The 18,755-nt window shown below is 40.2% G+C and overlaps 1 protein-coding gene across 3 annotated transcripts in view; it reads left to right on the top strand.

The window, feature by feature from the left end:
* The window catches only part of SPATS2 (spermatogenesis associated serine rich 2), a 142,054-nt gene that overhangs the window by 48,571 nt on the left and 74,728 nt on the right, over positions 1-18,755 (top strand). For all 3 annotated transcript variants that reach the window (XM_089679637.1, XM_089679646.1, XM_089679655.1), the window contains exon 2: positions 3-177. In XM_089679637.1, the coding sequence (XP_089535763.1) occupies positions 153-177 (25 nt within the window). In that variant the 5' untranslated portion in view covers positions 3-152. The remainder of the gene's footprint in view (positions 1-2; positions 178-18,755) is intronic.

Here is an 18,755-nt window from a genome sequence, read left to right on the forward strand (position 1 = left end):
AGAGCCCAGCAAGACGTGGGGAAGGAACTGACCCAAGTGATGTAAGGAAGCATTTATTCACTTTCCTGGCACCAAAGTCCTAAAATATTGTCAAACTAAGCCTGTGGACAAGCAAACCTCTTGCTTTGAATTCCTAAAATACTCTAACAAAGATGTCTCGAAAACACAGTAATAAGGGTGAGTTGATTAATACCAGTCTATATGTATGCCAGGTTGTTTAAATAAAAGCCAAATATGGTTTCAGTTTTGAAGAACCATTACAATATTCAAATAACTAATTAAATCTGTTTAAAATGCATGCTTCTTTGTGTTTAGCTAAAACTTTTTTGTTAGGTTTGGATAGAGTGGAGGGAGGATTAATACCCAGGGGTGTGGAAATTTTTGAACTACTTGTCTAGGGACTAAATCGGTGTCCCAATCTACTTGTCTCTTGTGACAATCTACTTGTCCTAATAAAAAAAAACATAAATTTTAACAAAAACTGTATTTAAATCTGCTTTAAGTAATGTCGGGGGCTTTTAAAGACAAAAGGGCTTTATAGCGACTTAAACGTTTAATATTTCTAACATTGCGCTGTTTATCTCCTCCTCCCCTCCCTGCCTGAGACAGCACTGGAGACCAGTACTGCACCTGGGGACTAGCAGGGAAGGGAGAGACCTTCCAGTGTAATGAGCACTGATTGGCTGCTTGTCAGGAAAAGGGAGTGTCGGGCTTATCCTTTATCCCTTTCGCTGCCAGAGCTGTTTTTGCATTATTTTCACAAGTTTAAAAAATCGTTTTAGGCCTGAAGATGACACAAACCCCCCAAACGTATATTTTCTGAAATCAGAGATTCTAGAGAATAAAATAGCGGTAGTTCCAATTTTTTATGTCGCACGATATTATCACAAAGGTCTAGGAAACACAAAATTTCAGTAAAAAATACACTTAAATTAATTTTAGGGCACAAAAAGCAATGAATTATCCATTTTTTTTTTTTAAATATAAAAGACGAGGTTGAAGCGAGTAAATAGATATCCAACATGTCAAACCTTGAATTTGCATGCGCTCGTGAAGCGGCAACACACTTTAGTACCCTATATTTTCTATAAGTGACATTTTAAAGCCCCTTATAGGTCATCCGTGTAGTGTACAGAGGAGGTCTGGTGCTAGAATTATTGCTCTCATTCTGGTGTGTGCGGCGATATGTAACATGTATATCACAATCCACGTTTTCATGTGTAGGCGCCCCAGCGCATGCTTTTATGTTTGTGCGTGCGAACATATGTGAATGGCCTGGAAAAATTTGGGGGTGTTATATGCTTGGGTGTAACTTCCATTTAAAAAAAAAAAAAAAATTTAATTTAAAAAGTCCCCTATGTGATGATTTTTGGTGACAGGTTCTCTTTTTTGAGACATGCAGGGTCTAAAAGACCCTGCATGTCTCTCCTGTACTACACTGAATGTAATGTGGTGCACATCATACCACATTACATTCTTTCCTGGCCTCAATGACCGTGAATCTGTCGAACTGGGACCCGGAAGTGGCGTCACATCACTTCCGGATAAGGAGGGTAGGGGAGCGGATGTGTCAGCTCTCCTCCTCCCTCCCCTATACCACATCACCGAACCAGTCTCGGGCCCGCAGATGGGCAAGTGGAGCCCGGGACATATAGCGGGGGAGAGTCTGACACTGGGCTATGTGGAAGTAATCTGGCGGCAGCGCTGCTGCCCAATTGCTTCCACCTGATAGGTGAGCCCTGCTGCTTGCCCGCAGCAGGGCTAAAGGCAAAAAAAGCCTACCTGCACAGCGCCTGGAACTACATGTCTCGGTCGATAAGAATTGAACATCCCTGAATACCCCTGTCAAACTCTTATTGATGTCCGCTTCTTCAGTGCAGAGATTCAAGCTCTGTCTGTCCTGCAAAGCACTGTTGCTAAGAAAGAAAACGATGAAAAATCCAAATTTTACAGTTTTCACAAGAAAAAAAAGTGAAGGTAAATCTTGCAATGTTTGGACACCTGTTTCAGTGATAACGAAGTTGTAATTCCTCCCTCTTAGAGAGATTTCCTTTCACTCCTATTTCTTATCCAATACACTAAGTGAAGAGAAATTCTGCTTTGAATAATTTAACTGACAGTTTTATCCCTTCTCCTCTTTATCCCCCCAAAAAATGTTTTTTGACTTGATACCCAAGCCCGCTTCTGAACAGAACTTGAAATCTGTACGAGTTATACAGTTATTTATTTTGCATCTTAAAAGTGAAGCATTTTTGTCCTGGTTCAAACCTACTTTGAATTTTACACAAGAGGGAATGGCCCCATAATAGAAGTTCTCTTCTGTTGTGTGATGAGGTGTAGCGTGGGGAAGAGAATGAAACTCCTGTCAGGTTGTACTGCCAGTTGGGGACTCCATTGGTGACATTCTTTCACTTTCTGTCTGGTAAAAAGATTGTCACCAGGACAGGAAGTGTGGGGAGATCTCTCCTTTTTGAAGTTAAGTAGAGAAATGCTTAATTATCTTTATGAATTTATTGTCCGTTTCCTGTTTCAGATGTTTTCCTCACTTCCTTTCTGTTAAAGGTTGTCTCCAATCAGGCAACTCTTACAAAAGGGTATGTTCCGACGTCAAGATTTTATCTCCAGCTTGGGTTTGAAACATACAGTTGTGTCCAAAATTATTCAACCCCCAATGCTGTAAAGGGGTTTAGGGACTATAGTGTACATTTGGAATTGTATTCAGAATCAAATCCTACAAGGACGTTGTAACTACCCAAATGCAACTAAAATGACATCAATTGTTTATGTAATACAGTAGTAAATGGTTCTTATGTGGTTTCTTCATTGCCACAATTATTCAACCCCTTAAAGACTACCACTCTGAAGAACAGAGGTTCATACAGGTGCTTTCCATCAGGTATTGAAAACACCTGTGGATGTCACCGAGCAGCAATCAAGCATAATAAGCACCAATTAGGCAGCTTTAAAATGACTGTGATACTCAGCTCCTTCTAGACATTTACTGGTGTGGTTACAAACATGGTGAAGGCAAGAGAATGGTCCAGGAAGACAAGAGAAGAGGTGATTTCTCTTCACAGGAAGGGCAATGGCTATAAGAAGATTGCAAAGATGTTAAACATACCAAGAGACACCTTAGGAAGCATCATTCGCAAATTCAAGGCAAAGGGCACTGTTGAAACGCTACCTGGTCGTGGCAGAAAGAAGATGCTGACTTCGACTGCTGTGCGCTACCTGAAGCGTAGAGTGGAGAGAAGTCCCCGTGTGACTGCTGAGGAACTGAGAAAAGATTTGTCAGATGTGGGTACAGAAGTTTCAGCCCAGACAATAAGACGCACACTGCGTAATGAAGGCCTCCGTGCCAGAACTCCCAGGCGTACCCCCTTGCTGTCTCCAAAGAATAAGAAGAGTCGACTGCAGTATGCCAAAAGCCATGTGGACAAACCACAAAAGTTGTGGGATAGTGTTCTGTGGACTGATGAAACAAAATTAGAACTGTTTGGGCCCATGGATCAACGCTATGTTTGGAGGAGGAAGAACAAGGCCTATGATGAAAAGAACACCTTGCCTACTGTGAAGCATGGTGGAGGGTCAATCATGCTTTGGGGCTGTTTTGCTTCTGCAGGTACAGGGAAGCTTCAGCGTGTGCAAGGTACCATGAATTCTCTTCAGTACCAGGAGATATTGGATGGAAACGTGATGCAGTCCGTCACACACCTGAGGCTTGGGAGACGTTGGACCTTTCAACAGGACAATGATCCCAAGCATACCTCCAAGTCCACTAGAGCATGGTTGCAGAGGAAAGGCTGGAACATTTTGGAGTGGCCATCGCAGTCACCAGACTTAAATCCGATTGAGAACCTCTGGTGGGACTTAAAGAAAGCAGTTGCAGTGCGCAAGCCTAAGAATGTGACTGAACTGGAGGCCTTTGCCCATGAAGAATGGGCGAAGATACCCGTAGATCGCTGCAAGACACTTGTGTCAAGCTATGCTTCACGTTTAAAAGCTGTTATAACTGTAAAAGGATGCTGTACTAAGTACTAAGATTGAATGTCACTTGGGGGTTGAATAAAACTGATAATGCTGTGAGCACAGAAAAGACATTTGTGGTTATTTCATTATAACTGTTATGTTATATTTGTCTGACCTACAAGTGCCTCTTTAATGTAAATGTAAGCAAGATGACTGAATGATCAAAAGCAATGTCAAACTGGCCAAAACACTCAATTTCAGTGGGGGTTGAATAATTTTGGACACAACTGTACCTTGGACCTCTGATTGTGTTTGACCCCCTGTTGGATAAGTGGAGGCTCCAACATCTAACTAACATCTAACTCATTACCTAGCCAGTTTGATTCGGCATGGTATTTTATCCCACCCTAACTCTTCTTTCAAAATTCTTTGCCTGGAGTCAGTGGTCTCATATGGTCTCGGCTGCTGACAAGCTGATACTCCAGCCTTCCAAGTCTTTTGTATCACCCTTCCTGCTGGGACTTGCGTATATTCTGTACTTTGCCCACTATTCCATTTTGAGAAAATATCAGGATTTGGGCTACAAGGTTCTTAATCGCTGTTATAAGGATTTCAGCAATATTGGCAAAAATTTACCCTAAGGCAGTGAATACTTGCTGGGAATGCAAAGAGGGTACCAAGTCAGGGCAACTATTAACCACTTCCTGACCACCCTATAGCAGATGTACTGCTACAGGGCTGCTGGGATGCACAAAATCGTGTGTGTGTGTGTATATTTACGTGATTTCGTTTTTCATGGTAGGAGGCGTGCGCTTCCTACCCGTGCTGCTATTGGCTCCTCAGCATGTCAATCACTGGGTTCCAGACGGGAGCTGACGGTAGAGGTCTGTATGTAAACCTAGATCTCTCCCCTTTCAGCACAAACAGGCTGCTTTGTATTATACTGCTGTGCAGAGCAATACAAAGCTTGTCTCCCTAGTAAATCACACACCGCGCACTGTTAATTCTTTGATCACCCCAGATGTTAATCCCTTACTGCCCAGTGTCATTAGTACATTGGCAGTGTTTTTTTATTAGCACTGATCACTGTATTAGTGTCACTAGGGATATCAGTGGCAGTTCCCCCCAGTGTCAGAATGCCTGCCGCAGTCCCGCAATAAGTCCATTACTAGTATAAAAAAGAAAAAAAAAAAAAGAATTCCAGTGTATATATACTGCCATTTGTAGATGCTATAACTTTCACATAAACCAATTAATTTCCACATGCTGGGATTTTTTTTTTTTTTAGCAAAGACGTGTAGCAGAATACATTTTGGCCTAAATTTATGAAGAAATGTTAATTTTTTTTTTTTTTACTGGATATGTTTTATAGCAAAAAGTCCAAAATTATGGGTTTTTTTTTTTTCAAAATTGTCATTTTTGTTTTGTTTATAGCGCAAAAAATAGAAAATGCACAGGTGAACAAATACCATCAAAAGAAAACTCTATTTGTGGGGAAAAAAAGAACATACATTTAATTTATGTACAACGTTGCATGACTGTGCAATTGTCCGTTAAAGTAATGCAGCAGTATTGCAAAAAATGGCCTGGTTAGGAAGGTGGGGGGGGGGGGTAAATCCTCTAGAGGGCAAGTAGTTAAACAGCTCACTGACTTTGACTTGGTTACAGACCTAGCCAGTTACATGCTGTGCCACTAAGATCTCCTGAAATACAGCTATAAAAAAAACAAAAAAGCACTGGTTCACTTGGTAAATACAGCCACAGTGCTTAACCAAAACTCTGGAAATAGGAATCTCCTCCCACACTTACATTGTGGTTCATCAAAATAGCTTAAATTCACTTCATGGAAAGCAATAAGCTGGCCATACGTGGACCAAAATTCGATCCATATATAGGCACTCTAGTTGTATAAAATTCTCTGTTTCCAGGACTGCTGCAAACAATTGTGCTGGCTGCTGACTGAGGAGAAATTGGAAAATCCATTTGTCCCCTTCCTCTGTAACAAATGGAAAAGCAACAAGGATTTTGTTACTTCTGGTTTTGGTTGTTTGTCTACTGGTCATTATTGGCCCAGCAAACATCTGATCAAACTGATCTTGGTTTAAAGTGACACTAAATTCTTGTTTTTTTTTTTTTTTGTTTTTTTTTAAATAACAAACATGTCATATTTACCTCCTCTGTGCAGTGGTTTTGCACAGAGCAGCCCAATCCTCCTCTTCTCAGGTACCCCCACCAGCGCTCCTGGCCCCTCCCTCCTGTCAGGTGACCCTACAGCAAGCCGCTTGCTATGGGGGCACCCCCGCAGGTGCGTTCCTGAGCTGTGGCTCTGCGTGCCCATTCACTTTTGTCCATCCCCTTGTGATAGCAAGATGAATAAAAAATGAAAGTGTGAAAAAAATTAAATTAAAAAAAAAAAAGTAATGTCCTCTGTGCTTACGCAGAAATGTAAGCATGCATATGTAAATTGTGATTGCACTACACGTGAGGTATCGCTGCAAACAGCAAGAGCAATAATTTTAGCACCAGGGCTCCCATTTAACATGATAATCAATGGTTTGTTTTTTGGTTAAAATAATGTCATACTTGCGTGCTCTGTGTAATGGTTTTGCACAGAGCAGTCACAATCTTACACTTCTCAGGTCCCTTGCTGGCGCTCTGGGCTCCACCCCTGCCAATGGCTCTTCCTGCTGTATTTGAGCCAATGAGGAGTGAGAGTGCCAAGCACATCGCTGAATCGAGATCGGGCTAGAATGCAGTAAGGTAAAAAAAAATAATATTCTGTCTTTAGAATCACTAAGTCTAAACTGGTAACCTGTGAAAGCTTTTAAAGTGTCGCCTTTGGAGATACTATTTCACAGGCATACAAAATTTTAAAATCTTCACGTTTGGTATCTATTTACTTGGTGCAACATCATCTTTTATATGTTACCAAAGTATTGGGTATTGTGTTGTGTGCACTAGAATAAATTTAAAGCGGAGTTCCACCCAAAAGTGTTTGCCTCCAGCCCCCCCCCCCCCCCTTACACTGCCATATTTGGCACTTTTTGGCGAGGAGCGGATACCTGGTTTTGACAGGTACCTGCTCCCATTTCTGGCTAAGTTCGGTGCAGCAAAGTGAGCCGGAATCTTGGCCCCCTCCTTCCTCCCACAGTCTCCTGGGATCATTCACAGGTCCAAGAAGACTGCCGGACCAATCAGGATGCACAGTGTCACTTGCGCATGCACAGTGGGCACCTGGCTGTGAAGCCGCAAGCTTTCACAGCCTGTTGCTCACAGTCTGTGAGATCGGGCGCAATGGAGAGAAGGGACGGCGCGGTTGAGCACATTGCTGGACCCTGGGACAGGTAAGTGTGTGTCTATTAAAGGTCAGCAGCTACAGTTTTTGTAGCTGCTGGCTTTTAATAAACACAAAAATGGCCGGAACTCCTCTTTCAGTGTATTTTTTCATGAAAATTTGCATTTAAAAAAAACAACTGCTCAAATATCGTGTGACATAAAGTGCAACATCCACTATTTTATTCTCCAAGTCCTCTGCTTTCAGGAAATGTTTGGGGCTCTAAATTGCTGATTTAAAAAAAAATGCTGATTTTAATATGTATGTGAAAAATGTCATAATTGGCTTGGGTAGCAAGAGTCTGTTCACCCTTGTATTAACATTTACTGTATATTTAAGGGGCCTTAGTACTTAATAAAACACTGCTTAGTTTAGAAAAAAAAATCTTATTTTGTAGTGATATCCCTGTAAGACAAAGGTGACTTCCCTAAAGTCTGGTGAGAAAACTTCCATTGAGAGAGATTTGCCATGTCCTATGCCAGAATCTTGGACACGAGAACCATTGAGCAAGCCCAAGTATCTAAGGAGCGCCTCCAGAATTTTAGAAACAAGCGCCCTCCATCTGATATACAAAAGCGAATGCACATTGTACTATTCCTCCCCCTGCTATCACAGCAGTGGGTGAGATCTGCTGCTGTCGGGCAGAATGAGCGCACAACGCATGCATGGTTGTATGTGAGAAGGAGAGTACTCCCTCCTTAGATACTGGTGCCGAATCTGTCAATGGACATTTTCTGGTCAGGCTTCAGGAAAGCCACCTTTGGCCTACAGGAATATCATTTTAAACTGAGCTCAATTTTTTTTGCCTCCACTGAACAATGTGTTGTGCAAATCTGAACCCTCTTTATTAAACAGTAATTTTTAATATAAATGTTAACGCTAAGTTTTTTTTCTGGGGGGAGAGGTGTTTTGAGTGGCTTTTTGGCACATATGATTTAGATTTAGTCCTTTGCCCCATCCTTTACAGATCTGATAATATTATTTGACAGCATGTTGTAATAAGCAGTAAATGATAGCAGTAATCTCAGGTTGGCTCATTACTCCTTTCCTCTTACTTACGCATTTGTTGCATTCATTGACCACAAACAAGGTTTATGTTGTTTGAAATCTTGGCTGGCATCCACTGACCTATTTATCTAGGCAAGATAAATATAAGGGCATTTAAACCAATACCGGTTATTCATTTACATAACGTATAGATTATAGTGATTATCTTTCAGTGTAACTCCAGCTTTGGGTCAAGAAAAAAGTATTTAGAGTTGCAAATGATTTATGAATAAATCACCAAATTTATCCTGTAGTGTTTTGTGCTGTTTCACATATACTGTAACCTGGTATTTAAAAAATATTTCAGAGGATGACAATGACTGTAATGTGATAATAGTGTACACTTTGTGTTACCTTCAAGACGTTTTTCCTGGAATAATCTCACCCTAAGGTTTATGCTTATCATGCATCAGTGAAGAGTCAGAAGCATAATCATGGTGGTTTGGTAAAAATAAAAAAAAGCCCACCCAGTATGTGAAAAGTGTAGTCAGATTGGGTGCAAACATACTCCAAAGTATTCTGAGGAGATGTGGTCATCAATAGCTAACTTGACTGTTCAGAAGGCTACTATACCTTGTATGTAAATGAGGGTTTATTAAAAGGTATGTTGAGGCAAAATTAATAATAGTGATAAAAGTACATATCTGCAGTAAATGCACACTTGCGCATGCTTTATCCATTTTAAAAACCCTTCAGGTACAGAAAAATGCCTGTTGATACTGGTAGACATGCATTCAGTTCCTAATTTCACTTTAAAAAGTAAATTTTTACTTGGCTTGGTGAATACAGTGAAACAAAGCAAAAATTCACTTTGCTAAGAATACCTAGATTGTAAACTCAAAAGAGCAGGGCCCTCAATCCCCTCATGTTTTGCATTGTATTGGTATTGTTCTGTCACATGTTCTGTCCCCCTTTGTAATGTACAGCGCTGAGCGAACTATTGGCGCTTTATAAATACTGTATAATAATAATACCCGATCGTGATTATGCTAAAAAGAAAACATTTTCTGCTTGTACCACCTCACCTCCTTCATTTAAGCTAAGTAAAAATTATTTTTGCAAAGTAAAAATTTGCCTTGCTCAGTGAATTGCCTACATTCATGCAGTAAACCAATCCTAGTGTCTATATTGAAAGAAAAAAAAAAGTGAGCTTTACAATCAAGAATTTTTCATTTTATGGTAGCTATAGCTCGCGTGCCCGCAGTGCTGGCTGTTTATGGCATTATTGACACTATGGGGTTGATTTGCTAAAGGCAGATACACTGTGCACGGCAAGTACACCCATAAATACAGTTGCTCTAGATATGAGGGGAAGCTCTGCTGATTTTTCATCCAGTCATGTGCATAAATGCTGGGGTTTTTTTTTTCCTTGCATGTGATTGGGTATTCTTTGCAAAGTGAAGTTTCACCTCATGGAGTAAGTGTGCCTTTGGTAAATCGATCCCTATGATTTTTACCTGTAGCATTAATCTGGATCTAGAATAAGCATCATTAAGCCCGGGTTCACACTGATGCGGTGCGGAACATCACATGTGATTCGCACAGGAGCCGCACCACATTCCTGTGCCAGTCATGCGATTTTCTGTGTGGTGCAATTTGAGCCACCGCACCAGTTTGAACCCAGATTAAAGGCATCCCATTTGTACACAGCACAATTTTTTTCCCTTGCAGTTCTGCTTCAGTGTTCTCTAATTTCACAAGTGATCGGTGTAAGATTGCTATTGTTTGGAAGACGCTGGTGTAACTTACAGTGAGGTTGTAAGATGTTGAAAGATGGTCTGTCACACCTAAAGCTCTTAGAAGCTGCCCTTGCTACATTTTCATTGAGAGAGTTAACAGTGTTAGTGTGAGGATTTACAATTTATATGGGTTAGGCTAATACATTACAGCTATGGTGTCAAGTTTGGATTGGGATTCTTATTTATAGCATAATTTCCCTGAGTTGGAAAGGATTAGTACAATTCATCCAGATGTAAAACTCTGGCTTGAATCATGACTATAATGGAATAGGAGTTTGAATTCTTACTACTTCCATTACTTCTGCTCTTTGTCTCCATGTAACTATTTGTGTCCTAAACATCTAAATCACAGATCAGATTTGCTCTGTCAATAACTCAGAACTAACAAAGAAAACTAAAAGTGCCAACGAAATAAGAAGATCAGAGGAAATCCATTTGTAATCGCCTGTGAATGGCTGTTCAGACCCGGTGGGTGACTGGCTGTGGAAAGCACAGCATTGATCCCTTCAGACCCTGCCTTCCTCAGTCTTTATTAAGCAAGCTGGAAAATTCTTCTGTCCAGTGACGCTCTGAATGTTACAAAATATGCATTTTGTTATTTTATGGCATACGAGGCACACTAAGCAACATAGAGCTGGCTTATTTAGCAACAGATGACCAGATAAACAACCTGTATATTGTAGTAAGTAAATGAATGCCATCCTTGAAAATATGAGTTTGGCTGCCAGAAGTTCAGTTGTGTCCTGAGAAAACTGCAGTGTTGTTTAAGACATCCTTGACCAATTCACCTACAAATCACCACCACTATGTTATAGAAGTGGGAACAGTGGAAGTGTTGTGTAGTCCTAACACTTTCTAGGGTGACAGAGCTGTGCCTACAAAGATATAGTAAAGTGTGTGATTGTTGTGACCCTAGGATAAGGGAGTGTGTTACTGGCAAATCACCAGGCAAAAATTAAGGAAAAAGCCTGAAGAAAAAGAAAACTAACACAACCACACATTTGTTATCTGTAATTCCACTAGTAACTACAAGGTTAAAGTTACTGGACACTTGTAGCTGGAAGCTGCTTTCGGTAACCTATGAACTATAGTAATTTAATCTCAGTTGTAGCAAACAAATACTTGTAACTATGTAAAAATATCTATACCTGAAATTCTTCTTTAAGATATTTGTGTTCTGCTTGGACCAATGTGACTATGCATATGCCATACCTGTGGAACAACCCTGGAAGCTTGAAATCACTGTAGTAGACACGACTACTACAAAACTGGCTTCTGACACCATGCGCCGTTCAGATGGTACTTTTAGGGGGATTGCACAGGTATATGGTATGGTATATGCATGATTACATTGGTACTAACTGGTTCAGTGTAACTGAAATATTCATATCTGGAATTCTTCTTTAACCACTTCAATACCAGGCACTTATACCCCCTTCCTGCCCAGGCCAATTTTCAGCTTTCAGCACTGTCGCACTTTGAATGACTATTACGCGGTCATGTAACACTGTACCCATATTCAATTTTTAGCAATTTTTCACACAAATAGAGCTTTCTTTTTGTGGTATTTAATCGCCACTGAGTTTTTTATTTTTTGCTAAATAAAACAAAAAACACCGGAAACTTTTAAAAAAAGACACACTTTTCTTCGTTTCTGTTATAAAATTTTGCAAATAAATGACATTTCTTCATAAATTTAGGTCAAAATGTATTCTGCTACATTTATTTGGTGAAAATAATAATTTAATTTGTATTTTTTTTTTTTTATTACATTATTTTGTTTTTTACTTTTTTTTTTTCAACACACTGTGACCAAAGCAATACAGTGTTACCAGAGTAATATTGAACTACGCTGGGCAAGTGATCGGGATTTTTTTTTTTTTTAACACATTATGATTGCTAATACCAATGTTTGTATTGATATTTGTAATCATTGTTATTGAATGGAACGGATTCATTCAATCTTTTGTTGTGATTAGCTGTGATTGGGCAAAGTTGATCACATGATACAGATGGGCTGTGAATGGCCCAGTCTGTATCATGTGATTGCTTTGACCAATCACAGCTAACAACACAATTGTATACAATGGATGGCATGTCAGGAAGCCATCCATTGTATACAATTGACATGTAATCTGCTGTGATTGGTCACAGCGGCCACATGATACTGGCAGCGGGCCAGTGTAGTGATATGTCATCGGCTGTGTCCTGTGGACACAGCCGTTGACAGATGACGCCAGTGCGCGGCCCTGTGAGCGGCTAGTTTCGACAGGACTTCATATGACGCCCAGTCACAATAGCGAGTGGCCCGCCTGGCCTTCATTCTGCTATAGGCAGGGTGGGAAGGTGTTAAAAGGCATATCACACTCTTTGACACCTGCTAGCAGTGTGAAGCCTGCACTTCTTGTTAATAGCTGACCCTTTTATAATGCTGTCGTGATGTAAAATAGTTTAGTAAATGTATTTGTAATTGAAAGGAAAAGCTCGCCTCCAGAGCCACTCAAAGAAAAAAAAAATGTGGGCGTTCGTGTGTCAGCTATACCTTAAACCTATATTTCAGCTTTGTGAAGTTGGCTTTTAGTGTAAAGGTTCTCAAGGTAAATCATACATCAGCGTGAAATGGCCTTCGGCTGAATTTACACCTGAATGTGAGCTTGTACAAGCAATTTTGGAATTGCTCTGTGCAGTTTTGCAGGTTTTTTTAGGCATATTCAGGGTTTGTTTTCACACCAGATACGGTGGGACTGCGTTGGGCAGCTATGAACAAGGCAAAATGCCTTGTCTTCTATGTGTCCAGTTCATACCACTGCGTTGTGATGGTATGTGGGCAGAGTGCGCTGAGAAAAAGTACTTATGCAGTGAGAGGCAAACCTTAGTCCCCGGAGAAAAATGCTAATTTTCAAGTACTCCCATTGACATCTATAACACAATTGTATAAATAATTTATTTTTTAATACTTGTTTTCACTTTATGGGCTAATTCACACAAGCGCAGAGGCCCGTACAGCATTCAAAAGCCTGTCTCTGGACTGGTCTGCAGGCGATGTTTGTAAGTAAATTGAGGCACGGAGGCCGTATGGACATTCGAGTTTGGCAGGTTTTCTAGGATAATTGCTCAGCCCGAATGCGGGCAGTGAAGGGAATTTATCAAAACTAGAGCAGCCAAAATCTGAACCAGATGTGAAAGGTACCCAGTCAATCTTTCATTTGCAAACCTTAACATGCTGAAACTGATTGGTTGTCATGCACATATACTCCAGATTCTGTCTGCTCTAGTTTTTTGATTCCCGCCAGTGTGAATTCAGGGCCCTCCCCTGCATGCCTGTCAAACTCCGATGTCTGTACAGCCATTGCATCTGCACTGACTAACATAGACTGCCTGCATGCAGTTCTACGCTGCTCTGGACACACAAACAGCTGGCTCTTGCACACTCTACAGGCTTCTGTGCCATGTGATTGAGCCGTTGTTGGGAATCTGCAAGAAAAAAAAAATAGCAGCTGCGCTTCAGGGCAAATCTGACTTTACTTTTGATTAAAAAAAAAAGTTACGGACAATGAACCAACATCGCAGCTACTGAAGTCAGAACCTGTCCTATAAACTTGTTGCAAGTTTTCAATAGTTTTTTGCATGTTCAGTAGTAAATAGTCTACCATTTCTGATTTGTTTTTAAATTTTCAACTACCATTCTTCTGGTTCCCTCTGTAGCAAAACTACAGGCAAATGGCTAAATAAACAGTTGAAGTGCACATAAGGGAGCTAATTTACGTGCCGGTGAATTAGTATTTTTATCCATCCAGTCTTGAAATTTACACAGATCTGACAGGCAAGAGACCTAATTTTTATTTGCTGCAGGTAAAGTCCAATTTCCACTTCATTATGTTAACTACTGCAGGGCCACTGGATATGAAAACCACAGAGCCCCCCATGTCAATCAACTTCTCTCCAGAAGCAATAATGACCCCGCCCCAGGGGGTCTTTTCATAACAGTTCTTTGCACCCATAGTACAGAGATACAAAAACTATCACATCGGGGACATTGTTGTTATGAGGACCTCCCAACATCCGACTATGAAACAGTTGAAATAAAAGTGTAAAAGAAAATATCACAAAATATATATGGGTGGGGTAAGAAAAAGTGACCCTAATATCCCTATTCTCCAAAAATATTCCATACACATCCACTACTTAATGGCACCGTAATCTATTTTTCATGACATTATTTCTGTGATTTTTCTGCCTCCTTGTAATGTTCTCCATGAGTTTATGAGCTTTTTCTCCCCCCCCCCCCCCCCCCCACTTCAGTTTGGTTTGAACAAGCAGTGCTTGTTAGTTGCGGTCCTGTGCACTGTTCTGTGCACACTACAAATCCCATAGTCCATTGCCCTTAGTTCATCATGGGAGCAAGCAAAAGAGGGTGACTAAGTTCCTACATACAGTGGGACCATGTACAACAAGCGTAGCCAACCTCTGACTGAGAGTCAAATCACACCAGCAAGAACAAGATTTAGAGGAGGCTGAGAGCAATAGAAAGAAAGGACTTTTTTGTGTTTGAGAAAAAAAAATTATATTCGAGCATGTATTCTTAAACAGTTTTAGTTTTAAATTACACTCACTTTAAATTACAGTCACAGCTCACATCTCTCCCCCAGCCTGTAACAGGAGAGTGTGAGGGGAAGCAGCAGACTGATGAGCGCATCTCTCTACACTTGTCTCCTATCAGTAAGTAATGCAGGACAACTGGCTGCCTCCCTCTGCCAGTTTAAACTTTGCTGTACATAGGGGTTTAGCAGGTACTTACACTACTTGCATTTTAACACTAAAACAGGGTTGTTTGTGATATATACAGTGCTTTACATTTGTCCTGATAACGGAGACAGTGATGGCAAAATTACTAAAGGATGAATCTCTCCAGCAAAGACCCGGACATCAATAAAATACTGATGCACTTTATCCAAAACATTAAGGCCTTGTTCACACCATACGTGCAAAATAACCAATGGAAACTGACGCACAGAATTCACTTGCAGAGGCATCCATTTTCATGCGCACTTCATTGGGTTTTATACACGTTGCAGATCCATGTGCAGAAAAAAATCTGCACGTGATGCTGCACCATGGTGTGAATGAGCTCTAAAACCTTTTGGCTTGAGATGTACTAATCTTTCTGAGTGCTATCATCCTTTTTCGTCCATAGATTTTGGATCCAGTGACATCTAGGTATTGATGCCATGGTATTATTGTAGCACATAAGTAACCGTGGATAATGGAAGATATGCATGTGTGCAAATTTTCCTTTAAATATCTGTGTTGCCATAGAATGATGCACAGAACATGTAACAGGGAAGTCGCAGAGATTTTTGGGAGCTGGAAGGAGATGCAGCTGTTCTACAGGACCAAGGAGGGTTGCTGCTGTTATGGCGTGAGGTGATTGTAGCAGTATTAGTGCACGTGCGGCAGAAACAAAATTGAGTACTATTGTTGATACTTTTTTTTATTTAAACTAACATACAATTTTCAGGGCAAGCTTTTGGGGTATGTCCCCTTCTACAAGGTCCTAGCACTACTATTCCAAGTGAAAAGAGGACTTATCCTTTAATCCTTTCGCTGCCATTTTTTAATTTTTTTGCACACGTTTAAAAAATTATTTCAGGCCCAAAGATTACACAAAACCCCCAAACAGTATATATTTTCTGAAAGCAGATGAATGCATTCCATGTGATGAGAATAAAAGTGATTACATTTTTTTTTTTTAAAGGGACAGTGTAAAAAAAAAATTAAATTTAAAAAAAGTTCAAAGTGCCCCCATTCCCCCATGCTTGCACATAGTGGTGAACGCATACATAGGCAACGCCCACATATGTAGACGGTGTACAAACCACACGTGAGATATCGCCACGAACGATATAACGAATTACTAATACTAGTCCTCTTCAATTTTACACTAGTAACCTGTAGAAATTTTAAAAGCATCACTCATGAAGATTTTTATGTACCGTAGTTTGACGCCATTCCATGAGCGTGAGCAATTTTGAAGCATGACATTTACTCGCCGTAACATCATCTTTCTTATATTACAAAAAAATGGTGTGTGTTTGTGTGTGTGTGTATATATATGATATGTATATGTGTGTGTGCGTGTGTGTGTGTGTGTGTATATATATATATATATATATATCTAAAGTGTATTTTTTTTCCACAAAAAATTACATTTGAAAAGTATACTAATTTTTAAAAACTATCTGTTTCGGACAAGTGCATCCTGAATTTTCAGTTACGGCGCCAGAATTTTCATTTCAGTACACCATTTTAGATGCATGATTGGAAATAGATGATGATTTTTTTTTTTTTTTTGTAATCTGGACTATTACTCAAGTGTTTAGGAGGTGTTGTGTTTGTTATGCACATTGCATCTTGAAGGTGTTAAGGGGCAAGGCTTTACACAACTGTCAGCAGCCTGAGGGACATACCAGATCATTTTGTCCTGGAGAACCTCTTGTGATTACTAGCTCCTCTTTTATAATGGAGTTGAATGGAAGGTGATGGATTTGTGCACAGCAATCAATAACTCAACATCTATAATTTTTTAGTGCATTGTAAAAGCTTGCATTTGTTTTTGTTTTTTTTAGCTTGTGTTTGCTTTCTTTTGACAAAAGAAACTGCGCTGTTTGCGTGTGCCTGTAAATAACACACTTTGCACTTCCAGCAGCCTTTATTTGTTGAAATGACTAGAAGGATCCGCTCTATTAAATATAGTGGCCTTTTCATCGTCTAACCTGCACTGGCAGAAAATAAGAGCAGTCCTGTTATATACAACACAGACTTTCCCCCTTCAGACATAAATTCTAATAGTCATATTGTGGTTCTTGAAAGAATGCAGCTCCTATTGCTGAAAATTCCACTTTCGCTCTACAATGTTCAGTCTTAAACGCATTGACTAAATTTGCATTTGATAATCTAGTCAGTTCTATGCATATTGCATGCATCCTTGGCTGTGTTCACCTGAAACTCTTGTTCTATTAAGTACAAAGAAGAACATGGGATGGTGCCCCTTCATTTTAAGAACATGACAAAGCATTCTAGAATTGCATGACTTCACTAAAAGGTACTTTGAGCTTTGTATGCTGTAAAAACAAGAATGGGTATGGACTTGCAAGCTGAGGAGCTGTGCTGTGGATATCTAGACATTAAGGAAAAAGCTTAAACATAAAGAGGAGAACCACGTGAGTTACATGATAAAATGCTGTAAACCCACAATCGCATTGGTAGTAAAGGTCAGTTATCTTAGACTACTTGTCGATACAGCCACTAGCACCTGGTAGACTGTAAAATAAACACTTTTCCAGAATTGGAAAAAAAGTTATACTAAAACTTAAAAAAAAAAAAAGAAATTCTCCCCTTTTTTTAATGAATTCCGTGCATTAGGGTTAAACGTTTTCTATTTCTCTGTTCTTCCCCTTCCCTGTGTGAAGGTGAAGAGATAGCAGAATAGATCCAACGCTGTGCACGGCTGCATCTCTTTTCCCCTCTCTTCCTCTTCACACAGCACTCAAGCAGCATAAGTAGTCATTGGCTCCTTCTGCTGTCAACCAAATGCAGTGAGGAGGAAGTAGGTGGCAGGGCTAAGTTCCACTGTGTGTGTGTCTATGGAGCGCGGCCATAAACACAGCTCTGTAGCAGGCAAACACCGTGTGATCCCAAGGCAAGCGGCTTGCTTTGGGGACTTACGAAAAAGGGGAGGAGTCAAGATCACCACCAGGAGAACCGAGAATATGAGGATTGGGGCTGCTCTGTGCAATACAGTTGCACAGAGCAGACAAGTATAACATGATTGTTATTTTAATTTTTAAAAAAATGACTTTAGTAACAGTTTATTAATCTAGCTGCACTTTAAGGCTTACAGGTCTATGTAAAAATCCACTCTTCATCAGACCCACATTTCTTGAAGACTGCATTGTGTTTGTCTTTCCGTTTTGTCAGGCAATTTTATGTACCGCTCACACTACCAAGTGTTTTTCCTGGTTAATTCACTTACATCCATAGCTTCCATAAGCAAGCAGGTGTTAGACTTGTATACAGGTATTAGTCTAGGTTTACAGCTATGCGTTTTCCATTGCGTTTTGCAGAAACGCACAGCAGTCCATTTAACATGATTTCCTATGGGACAGGTTCACATCTCCGCATTTTTCACCCGGTGTGTTTTTTGGAAAGAGTCAGGGACTTTTTTTAAACTCAAAATGTTGCGTTTTTGGTTCAATAGACTTCAATGGAGATGGTGCAGAAATGCATTTTAATGTTTTAATCTGCCTAGCGATAAGGTGGAGAAAAAAATGCACCACAAAAAGTACTGCAGAAATAGATTAAATGCAAACTGCATAGGTGTGAACCTAGCCCTACTATTGTATAGTTCATCCACTGCGGATCCTATTCATTTTGGGTAAACGACAGTGTGCATCACCCACCTGCATCTCATAACCTGGCTACTATGGTAGCAGGTTTGCAGCTGAGTTTCTAGGTCATCTGTTATGGGTTTTTTTTGTTTTGATTTTTGGGGTGGGGGTGGCTTTTTATTTTTTTGTACAGTATTTGTAGATTAATAGTACAAGTCCAAGTGTGGTCCAGGAGGTGAACTGTCAAGCAAAGATTGTGCTGGTGAAGGTGCCCGTGAA

The sequence above is a fragment of the Staurois parvus genome, unplaced genomic scaffold (assembly GCF_062004578.1).
Source record: "Staurois parvus isolate SC_StPar_1 unplaced genomic scaffold, SC_StPar_1.0 ptg000017l, whole genome shotgun sequence".
Lineage (NCBI taxonomy): Eukaryota > Metazoa > Chordata > Amphibia > Anura > Ranidae > Staurois > Staurois parvus.